The 10,401-nt window shown below is 43.7% G+C and overlaps 1 protein-coding gene across 5 annotated transcripts in view; it reads right to left on the bottom strand.

Moving 5' to 3' along the window:
• Positions 1-629: 629 nt before the first annotated feature.
• Csrnp3 (cysteine and serine rich nuclear protein 3) overlaps positions 630-10,401 on the bottom strand; it is a 176,388-nt gene continuing 166,616 nt past the window's right edge. For all 5 annotated transcript variants that reach the window (XM_005346495.3, XM_026778546.1, XM_013346048.2 and 2 more), the window contains 2 exons: positions 4,646-4,942; positions 630-2,134 (listed from right to left, as the gene is read on the bottom strand). In XM_005346495.3, the coding sequence (XP_005346552.1) occupies positions 1,079-2,134; positions 4,646-4,942 (1,353 nt within the window). In that variant the 3' untranslated portion in view covers positions 630-1,078. The remainder of the gene's footprint in view (positions 2,135-4,645; positions 4,943-10,401) is intronic.

Genomic DNA, 10,401 nt, shown 5'->3' with positions numbered 1-10,401 from the left:
CCCCCGCCAGCCTCCTCTGTGTTGAGTTAGGTCCTTGGAGTGGTGAAGAAAAACAGGCCATTTTCCTTCACGCCACTGAAAGGATCGTCTACCTCTATTGTATGAACCTCACAATAGTCGACTTTTTTATAAGTAAAAAGTTTTGATTTCAAAGCGTTCTGAGACCCCACCCCACGCGCGGTACCGGGAAGGGGCACTAAAGTGCATTTTGACGGAGGGGGTGGAGTTTAAAGGTGCAGTCAAAGCTAATAAACAAGATGACACTGTTTAAAAAAGAAAGGCAATTCCATCTCTCTCGGCCGAGGGGAGGGCAGCGAACTGGACCCTCACCAGAGGATTGTCCTGACTCTGAACTTTAGAGAGAACTGCGTAAGGACCTGCGCATATATATATAGACTCATTTGTCCCACATAGCAAAAATAGGCCTATGTCATCCTTAAGAAAGTATCTGCAAATCTGCTTGGTCAGGATCATAAAAACGTGGGCGGATTCCAGGTGCAATCCTCGAGGGCATGCTCTGTGGTGCTAGCTAACGCAACGGCAGCTTCAGTGAGCCCGCTGTTCATTTTCTTCAAAGCGTGACTTCTAAACTACCGGAAAGAAAATACACAAGAAACGATTCAATCTTTTTTTTCTGACAATCATTACTTTTACATTAAAAAGTCACCACCATCTTCAGATATATCGAAAATTAGGTCTCTAAATCTGATTATTTTTCTAGTCTTAGTTAACAATCTTGCACAGGCCCGACAATCTAAGACGTGGAGCTATGGTCTGCACAGCTCGGCAGGTTTCGCCCAGTTTGAAAGGTAGGCAACTGTGAGATATGCGTTTTTTTTTTTTAAATTTAGCATTTTTCTATCAAAAACAGTTCAAAATCGTTTAAAATCCCCATAGCGACTGTGTTTTATTTGTGTCACGCCAGAGTTGGGAAGCTAGAAAGGAGAAAAAGAAATCGTGTCTGGAGGTCATCACAGTCCACATTTTCTTGATCTTCCGGTTAAACAAACGAGCCCAGGAAATGCAATACAGTGCCTTAAATAGAAGACTCGGTGCTCTAATAGAATAATCTAAGCAACTAAACGGGGACCGTCTCCACCACGGGGGACTTAATGCACTCCTCGTGCAGGCAGCTCTTTTCGGCAAGGCTCAGAGAATTCTCCGCTGGATGCTCGGAAATGTGGCCGTCCCCGCCGTTCAATGCGGAGACGAACCCTTCCTGGGAAGGGCCTTTCAAGTATGAGTGAAATTCCACTTGGGGAAGATTGGGCCTGTGTTCGGGGTATAAGGTGTTACAGGGCACCCCACTATCATTTTCAGAAGTGGGGCAGCAAACAATGACAGAAGGGTTGGCAGCTGGGTAGTGGGAGGCCCCGTAGGCCTCTTCCGCTTGTCTGGCATAGTCAACGAATCGCTCTGGGGTCATGGCGTAAGGCACCAGCGACAGGGCACCATTTTTGACAGTATCTCTTTCCGAATAGCTGTCAGAGATCTGGCTAGGAGTTCCTGGGATGTGGCTATCTATTTGGTAGTACAGGGTTGAAGAGCTAGCGTAGAACGAAGCGTTCTTTGTGTGGCTTTCATGAACTGCGGTGCCATCCGAGTAACAAAGAACAGAAGGAAGAGGGACGACTTCGGCATGGGCTCCCAGCCCTTCTACAAAGCCGTCTCCCTTGTCCTCATCGTCATCTTCTTCCTCCTCTTCCTCTTCCTCCTCCTCCTCCTCTTCCTCCTCATCTGATTCACTGGGGGCCAGGCTTTGTGTGCTGGAGTCAGTGACTCCGCTGCAGAAGCTGCTTCCATCCTCCTCCTCTTCCTCCTCCTCTCCGCGGCAATCCAGCTCCTCCTGCAGATGCAGCACGGCAGCCTGGGGTTCTGTTTCGATCTCGAAATTGTCTGCGATGGAGTATTCTACCGAGTGAGCGACGGGGCCCATGGAAGTTCCGTGGGGGCTTATCTCACCGTGGCAGCCGTTCAGCGTGGGGATTTGCTGCTCGCGATTTTTCTCGAGTTCAAGTTTCATGATTGTGTGCAAAAAATGAGTCCGGACACGGATAGGATTAAATTCAATTCTACCTGCTGTGTTGCTACAGCCTTCTTTAGTGCAGCCGCACGGGAAAGACATCCGATCCACCTTGGGAGGAAGAACAGGGATTAGCGCCATGGAATTATTACAGACCAAATACAATCAAGGGCTTTCGAACAACTCCTCTGAACTGGGTAATGCTCTCGAGCTCTGCTTGTGCCACAGCCGATGATGAAGCAAAAAATGAGCAGGGAGAGTGAAGACTTTTCAATGAGCGGGTCTTAAATGCATGTTTAAAAGAGCGGTGGGCTGAGGGTATAAGTGAGAATTTAAATTTCATTGCGTCCTCCAGGGCTTTCTTATTTTCTACTCTCTACTTTTCCTTCTCTTTTTCCATCTCATTTTGTTCCCATGTCACAACCCGGGTTCCCTTCCATTGCATTCCAACGCGTCCACCCACTTTTAAGTAACACATAGACTGTTCTTCTTTAGGCTGCTAGTCTAATTTAACATCCATGACAGGGCCACCAAGCCACTACGTTCGTTCCTTTGCATCTAACGAGATGACCTTCACTACTCCAGGTACTTCACTACCCAGGGCCACACAATGCCACCCTGCTATAGTTTCACTGCTTTGTCTTCTCAACAGGTCCTTGTGTTGCAGAATATTTGTGCACTGTGTGAAGATGTGTTGCTGTGAATGGTGTAATAAAAAGCCAAATGGTCAATAGCTAGGCAGGAGAGGATGGGCAGGACTGCCAAGGAGAGAGAGGAAGAGGAGGAGGAATCTATGTGTACGGGACTTGCCAGCAAACTTGGAGCAAGTTGGACATGCTGTCCTGAGGAGCAGTAACTGGACCACACGGCAGAACGTAGATTTAAAATTATGGGTTAGTTAAGTTATAAGCGCTAGTTGGACAAAGCTAAAGCTAAGGCCAAGGTTTCATAATGAATAATAGATCTCTGTGATGTTATCTGTGAGCTGGATGCCGAAAGGAAAGTCAGAATACACCCTTGACACATGGATGCACGTCCCTTGACCTGCTTCTCACTTAAGACTAGAAGCCCAACTCAGATGGATTTACTTTGTGCCAATAAATGCAACAGTAGGGAATCAGAAGGCCTGTAAGCTGAAGAGCAGCCCAGGCAACTTGGTAAAACCCCTTCTTGCAAGAATATAGTTTTCAAATATGTGCTTAGTGGGGGAAGAGCACTTGCCGATGGTGTCTGCGAGGCACCATGCTCAACAGAGAAAGGAAACCAGGGAGGGGACGGAAAAGGGAAATGTGTCTTCATCAGCTGAGCGGAAGAGAACGGTCCTTTGCTCTCAGCTGCTTACGTAAACGAATAACGCTATTCCTGCATTAAGTAAGAGCAAGTACCCAATCACAGGGCTCCGCTGAAACGTAGGTAGACAGGAGCAGAGAATCACCTTGACCAGGAATTGGTAAGCTATTGCTTTTCTTTTTCATCAGGCTTAACTTTGAGGTTTTAAACAGTGAAATCAGCAGGTGAGGCTCGTGAGGCTGTTTCCTACTGTTGTCCACAAGTCTGAGGCTCTGTGGAACGAGACAGACTTTTCACTGTTCAGGAGGATATTCCCAGAGAGCAAAAGCCCTCTCTTGCTCACTTGTTCCTCACATTCCTCAAGCCAATTGATGCCACAATAAGACAGACACCTGTTCTTGTTAAGGAAACCTTAGCGATCCTGAGTCAATGCTGTACATGGTAGCTTTGCTTTATTTTTCATTGAATACACAAGAGACCGGGGCTGGAGAGATGGCTCAGTGGTTAAGAGCACTGCCTGCTCTTCCAAAGGTCCTGAGTTCAATTCCCAGCAACCACATGGTGGCTCACAACCATCTGTAATGGGGTCTGGTGCCCTCTTCTGGCCTTCAAGCATATACACAGACAGAATATTGTATACATAATAAATAAATATTTTAAAAAAAAGTGAATACACAAGAGACCATTTGGGGTTTTGCAGTTATGTCATCTCAGTACTTTGAAGAATAAAACTGATCACAAGTAACGGATAAACACAGGGGCTGGGCCCCAGTACATCTTGTTTACAAAAGTGTGTCTGGTGAGATTCCACTGTGAGTTTGACAGCATCTCAACCTGTTTGCTGCAGAAATGACATGGAGCGCAGGGTTTCCCTGGAAACCCTACTCCAGACAAGGTAAGAATGCAGTTTAGTCTGTTAAGGTCTGTCTGACCAGGGACTTCTCCAGTAGTCCATATCACTGGTGATGAATTATTACTTTATATCCCATGTATGGACCAGAAAGTACGCATTCAAGTGGAGAAGATGGTGTCCTCTCCCATGTAAGAAAAAAGCTAAAATAAGCTGATGTAGCGACAGAATCTGGGAGGAAATGCCTCAACAAACTCAGCTGCAGTTTGAGTTTCCATTTACACTATACACAGTATGCATGAGCGTTTTACGAATGCCCTTGAATTGTTTTTTTTTCCCCCTTGAATTATGTGTCTTTCCTCCCCAGCCCAATTCTCCAGGTTAAAGAAAAAAAAAAAACTTAATATACCCAACATGACCACTTCTTTCTGGAGTGACATGGGACATCGCTTCTTCAGATGCTCTGAAATGCCAATCCTTACCTGACACTTAATGCCTGCCAGGCTGCAGGTGCATGTTTCTGGATCACAGAACACTCTGCAGTCGCAGCCACAGTCTTCCCGAGACAGGCGGATGGCTCGCAGCTCGTGTTTTTCTTCCACGTCGATCTTCTTCACTCCAGAGGCACGCAGCAGGGCTCTCCGTTTTTTTGTGGGCAGGGGTTGTAGGAAGAAGTATTCGTCTACTTCTGTGTTGTCTAAATCAATATCATCGTCGGAAATGTCATCGACTGTCAGAGTGCTCGCTTCTTCAGACTCCACTGTGCCGTTCTTAGTCATCTGGAGGCAGAAGGAAGTAAACAAGGATGTCATTTGGGCAGAGGCCAAAATCCCCACTTCAGTGTGAGTGAGGATGAGCTGAGCTGTCGTGCGCCGAGTCTGCAAACCACAGAAGTCAGAGGAAAGGGAACAGCGATGTCAAAACAGTTGGCTTTTTAAAAAGCTCTGCTCACAGACAATGGCTGAATGCAACTCTTCACCTCCTTACGTCAGTGACTGCAGTTACAGCTTGAGAGGCCAGAGTGTGGACCGAGCAGAGGTTACAAGACAGCGCTGTCTGAAAGCTGTCTTTACACTCAGCTCATGGTGGCATCTCTGATGTCAGAGGAAATGTGCCCTGCATCAGAGCTGACAGCATCTCAGTGGGAGCCATCACTACCTTACTCAGCAAACATCATGTCCTTGGAATAAGATGTCCGTCTTCCAGGCCCCAGCAAAGTGCACATCAGGACCCAGGGTTGCACTGTGCCAGGGTCACAAACACCGGTTATTATCCAGAACGCTTGATAGACATAATGAGCCAGGTCAGCATGCTCTCAGTAGAACAAGGACATAGACTAGTGCTGGCAAGGACTCATCAGTCCGCCACTGAGACAATAAACCGGGTTCTCACAGGAGTGCGTGCAAACCCCAGACCAAAGGTTTGCAATCCGCTCAACAGCTCTTGTGCACACTCTTTCTTTCCTTGGCTACTCATGATGGCTGTGCCTACTTATATTTCTTTTCTATACTAATCTCATCCACCAGTAAGCCCTGGGTATATATTTCATTTGCTATTATTATAAAAACACCGAGTGTTTCCAACATACAAAACATTTAGAAGTTTTCCTCAATCATGAGCAAGATATTGTGTGTGTGTGGGGGGGGGGGCAGCCCAGTAACAAAAGCAGAAACTTCGTAAGAAATAAACCATGCGAGTTCTAAATATGGAAGGTATTTTTAATTATTTAATTTATTGCCTTCCAAATTTCATTAATTATGGCTATTACTATGCCTGATGATCTTGACAACTCATCCATTAGACAGTGAAAATACTCTAGAGACATAAGACATTTTGCTCTCATCTTTATAGAAGGAGTCCGTATTTAGGGAGAAATAGTTATTATTGGACAGCAGACTTGCATTGTCCAACTCTGTAGTGCAGAGCAACACTAAAAAAAAATAAGCGTACCCCAAGATACATTGCAAAGTTCATACTGCTTGTACTGTAAAATGTGGCCTGAGTTCTGTCACTGACAACTGTGAGCATGGGACTTTCCTCTTGAGCAACTGTGTAAATGCGTTCACACTCACTGTGGGAATAAAAGCACTACACCCTGCCTTAGAATGATAGAATCCAAGCATTTCAATTTTACAAATGTGGACCCACTGACTGGTATTAGTAAGTCATTTCAGGAGGTCAGTTTGTACATCGAGACACACCAGAGACACATGACACAGTAGCGTGAGAATCAGAGGGTGGTTTTACAATCTTTGAGTCAAATTCAGGGTGCTCAGAGGAAAAACAAACATTCAATTTCTTTTTTTCTTCCATCTTAATTGTTGATTTAAATTTTTGTTTCCCCACAGCTTACTTTGTTTTTATTATTGAGAGTTTCAGATTGATGATTTGAAATTATTCATATTTCCATGTATATAATAGGTTTTGAACATATCCATCACCATCCTTGCCCCACCAAATTCCTTCTCTATCTCGAAACCTTTCCCTTTCCAACTTGATGTAATCCTTCTGCCTTTTTCTCTTAAACCCACTAAGCCCACTCACTTCAACATGTACATGCATGGGTATACAATCAGCCGCAGCCTTTCAACTTTATTTTTACCTCATTCCAAAAGCAGATATAGTCTACTGCCAATGCATTTTATGGTTCAGGCAGTATGACGCAGATAAATACATACAAATTAAAAAATACATAATGTAAGAGAAAAATCATCATATCAAATTATAGGAGGATTACTCCTCACGTCTAAGGCAGCAGGGAAATCTTCACCTTTAACTGCCATTTATTTCCATTCAGTTTCATTGTTTATAACCAAGACATGGGTTGAGTCCATGATTCCAATAAGCTGGACAATATGTAGGCTAATGAATGCACTGTGCTCTAGGAAATGTACGGTTAAAATTATTGGTGTCAGTGAGCACACCAAACAACCAATTCAATGCAAAATGGGTATGGTGAGAAGAAATGATGAAAATATGGATGAATTCAAATGTTAAAAAGAAAACCGAAAAATAAGATCACTTCAATAAAGCACCTAAATGGTTTGTCTAGCAATAGAATATTCTAATCCTTAGAATATCACTAACACATGAAGATTACAGTGGGAATATGACTGAAAACTCCTATTCTAAAGCACCAACGGCCGTCCAGCACATTAAGGATGCTGCTCCTGAGAGGGAGCTGAGCTGCTGCATGTTCAGCATCAAATATGGAATTCCATAATTATCACAATTCATGGACAACATAGTAATTATTTTATACTTGGGACAATTGGTGCTTGTAAAAGGTGGTTTGTCCAAGTCTAGCTGAGTGACTGATGTTATTCACCATCAACCTGGGGGGTTATTCGACCCCAAAATCTTTCCAGATCGTCAAGACTAGTTTAGAGAGAAAATCTTTTAGAGTAATGTTAGAATATGTTTACAGAAGAGTTTAAAAACAAACTAAACAAACTAATTAACTAACAACAACAACAACAAACAAGCAGACATGAGACCATTGGCTAACAGCTATGATCAAAGAGTTGACCTCAGTACAAAAGTGAGCCAGAAGACAAAACATGGTCCATGCTTCCTTCAGATTAGCTCCTTCAGAAAAACAGGATATGAACCAGATAGAGAGCAAAAAAGAATACAGAAGAAAACAGAGCCTGGGAGGGGGGGGGTCTGTATATTTTGCATGTGGAGGTGGTCTTTCTGATGTGGGCCCTATTAGGAGAAACTGGCCAAAGATGGGTGACCTAATGTGGTCGGTCCTGATTTTCTCAGCTTCATCATTTATTCTGGGTTGCCTCTAACCAACGCAGTCTGTTCACTAATTCAGTCATACTACATTAGTTTTGCTGGTTGATGTCATATATGTTTCTCCTATCATACTATGTATACATAGTGAGCAAAGCCTCTGTCTTCATCTCCTCTGCTCCTGGCACCTTGATAATGCGTCGTCTCATATAATTGGTTAATAAACTTGTTTAAATAAAGGAATAGATTTTTTTAAAAATCGCTATGCTATCGCTACCAGTTCCTACAGTCGATGTGGTGGCGTTAGAATGGACAGAAGTTTTTTCACTAAAACCTTCAAGTCAGCTGGGGGAAAAGGATGTAATAAACATGATACAGCATAATAGATGCACTAAAACATACATGCGCACTGTCGAAGTAAAAGGGAGACGGAAGGACAGGATGAAAGGCAGGTGAGATATAAAGCAGAATTATTTACTTGCGTTCCTGAATTTATAATGTCCTAGCAGAGAGTGATGCTCAAGCCAGGGATGGGAGAGCAGCGTGCCAGGAAGGATCTGCACAAATAGGAGGGAGTGGCACCGTGGAAGAGCGCTCAGGGCCTTTATGTGCCAATTCCCAGGCCCAGACAATTTATGTCTCACAGTAATGAAAAAGCCTAAGTTATGATTGCTCATTCTAACATCTGTGAGGACTCATGGGGGAAGAAATTAAATGATGATCAAAATAGGAATGAATTGTTTTTTTTAAAAAATGCTAATTCTGGAAAACAATATTCTAAAAAGGATGATTTAAACAGATGGTCTCAGGAGAGGGGATAAACGAGAGCGTTGAATACTAAACTACTGACAGGGTTCCTGAGAGAGAAAACCAACATAGAGTTCATGTTTCAAATGAGCTCTATGCAAAACCACACTATAGGAAAGCTAAAGGGTGAGGTGCACAGAGGCCTGGGTCCTCTGCTCTGCTGGCCCCTGTTCCCGCATCCCACACAGCAGAGCTGGGAAGCCCAGGGCTATTGTCTTGGGAATTCATTGTTCTTGTGTAGTCCTAAGAACTCATCTGGAGGCTCTGAGAAGGTTCCACACACACTGTTCACAGGAAACAACGCTATCTCTTTAGTGAATGAGGTCGGAGAGTGAACGCAGCTCTGCAAAAGGTAACCCCGCTTCTGTTGCACCTTCAGTGTGTCCAGGGACAAGACTGGCATTGTTTACGCCCATCAGTGACAGTGGCTCTTCCTGGCAAGGATTACTAGTGGGAACAGTGGGTACAGTGGGGTGATGCTGGAGCCATTCCCCAGTCCTCCTAAGGATCACTGCTCTGACAGGATTTCCCAAACGGAGCTCAGCCTTGCAAAACACAGTTTTCAAATCAAGACCCGGATAAGGGCAGGAATGATTGTTAAAATACAACCAAACCCTGCCAATCCTTTATGTCTGGCATTAAAGAGCGCTCTATACCTGGAGATACTAAAACCTTGTATATCATGATGCATGTTTGATTTGAAAGAGTTGTTTGCTTGATTATCTCTCCTTTTACTGTCTTCTTTGTTCTACTTATTTAATATGAACAGACCAAACAAGATTTCCCAAAGCTATTGCCATCTTCATGTCCATCTGCGGAAAGGATATACGTGAGTTGAGAGTGGATAACGCAGCATACTCCTGCACACTGGACGGATCTGTCCACTGGGAACATCTGCTGTATGGGTACTCATAAACAGGATTGTATGGGGTGGGGAATCCAGGGCAACAACGTCCCTTCCCCAGAACCCTCGGGGTGGAAGAACTGGGAACGTTGAACACTACAGAACAGAAACACATAGATGCCATAAACTACGTACAGTATGTGCATGTCTACAAGCATTGTTTTTATACATTAGGAGTTCAGAAAATAAATACATCTTGTGTTCTACAGTGCAGATGTGGGGTGGAAGGTATGGGATAGGGTAGTAGGTTTCTCTGTGGAAGGAAGAGCTCCCCCCTTAAAGCTGTGAAGATGGAAGACACTATTTTAATGAAGTGATGTACTCTGGGTAACCAGAGTTAGGTAATTTAGTTTGGCATGTACAAGACATGCATTGAATGAAAGAATTCCTAGTTGTGTGGTCTGAATTAAGAAGGATGACCCAGTTCATAAGGTGTTTGGCAAAGAAGAAAAACACTCATAGCACTTTGATACTGAGTCAATTTTATATTTATATATAGTTCTTCAATTTATTTACTATGACCTTCAGGTTGTAAATTAAAACCAATTTAATCACTTCAACATAATGAAGCCTTCCTGGTCAATAAATAAGTCATCTAAAATCATAAGATGTCTTTGGAACCAGCCTGGTCTACAAGAGCTAGTTCCAGGACAGGCTCCAAAACCACAGAGAAATCTTGTCTCGAAAAACCAAAAAAAAAAAAAAAAAAAAAAAAAATGTCTTTGGAAGAAGTCAAGTTGCCATTGCCAGGGTCCTCCCTCATGCCTTTCAGTGTTGGAGGGCATT

This window comes from Microtus ochrogaster, chromosome 4, assembly GCF_000317375.1.
Source record: "Microtus ochrogaster isolate Prairie Vole_2 chromosome 4, MicOch1.0, whole genome shotgun sequence".
NCBI lineage: Eukaryota > Metazoa > Chordata > Mammalia > Rodentia > Cricetidae > Microtus > Microtus ochrogaster.
The sequence above is the reverse complement of the archived record's forward strand: the minus strand, read 5'-3'. Positions and strand labels throughout refer to the sequence as shown.